Source organism: Penaeus monodon, chromosome 32 (genome assembly GCF_015228065.2).
Source record: "Penaeus monodon isolate SGIC_2016 chromosome 32, NSTDA_Pmon_1, whole genome shotgun sequence".
Taxonomy (NCBI): domain Eukaryota; kingdom Metazoa; phylum Arthropoda; class Malacostraca; order Decapoda; family Penaeidae; genus Penaeus; species Penaeus monodon.
In genome coordinates, this window is record NC_051417.1 from 6,489,813 (window position 1) to 6,490,495 (window position 683).

The 683-nt window shown below is 42.5% G+C and overlaps 1 protein-coding gene across 1 annotated transcript in view; it reads right to left on the reverse strand.

Moving 5' to 3' along the window:
• The window catches only part of LOC119593394 (CCR4-NOT transcription complex subunit 1-like), a gene marked incomplete in the record, with an annotated part of 36,043 nt that overhangs the window by 15,506 nt on the left and 19,854 nt on the right, over positions 1–683 (reverse strand). The window contains 2 exon segments of the mRNA XM_037942323.1: positions 1–188; positions 489–678. Coding sequence (XP_037798251.1) covers positions 1–188; positions 489–678 — 378 coding nt within the window.

Genomic DNA, 683 nt, shown 5'->3' on the forward strand with positions numbered 1-683 from the left:
AGGGTCTTGGCAACGGATGACACCACAGCTGACACTGCAGCAGTGGGCGGCTGGACAACAGTGCCAGTGACAGCTACTGCTGCCGTGCCTGGGGCTGGGGTGCTTGGAGACACATTCATGGAAGGGGGGAGCACAACACCAGATGGGCGTGAAGGGGGTTCTTGCGACTGTGTTCCATACTTGATGTACTGTGGTTGCAAGGAAAAGAAAAACCCAAAACATTATTAAAATGGATGAAGGGAAAATACAACTCTTGTGGGACAAATAATGAAAGCAGGTAAATTATGAATTAAAGTTAATATATCTTAACAGTGCAGATGTATTTGGGATGCTTAAATACAGCTCTTGCACTGTGAAAAATTTAATTCTCTTTTCCAATTTTTTTTCTAAATTTATTGCAATGAATACTTTAAGAGCTATCCGATCAGTTATTCCAAACAGCTTTAAATCAGCAATGTTACAAAAAGCGAAAAAGAGGACAACAATACCTCTATAAGGTGTGGGGGAAATTCATTGAAATGCTGTATAGCCATAAGGTGCTGACAATAGCGAGGGTATTCCTTCAAACGACTGCGAAACCTGTCCAGTGCCACAATGCCAAAGTAGTACATCTTGCTTCCATGTGGTTTCTGGAGAGCTTCCATGACATACCTGAGTGCTACACCTAAGGCCATATATCTGTG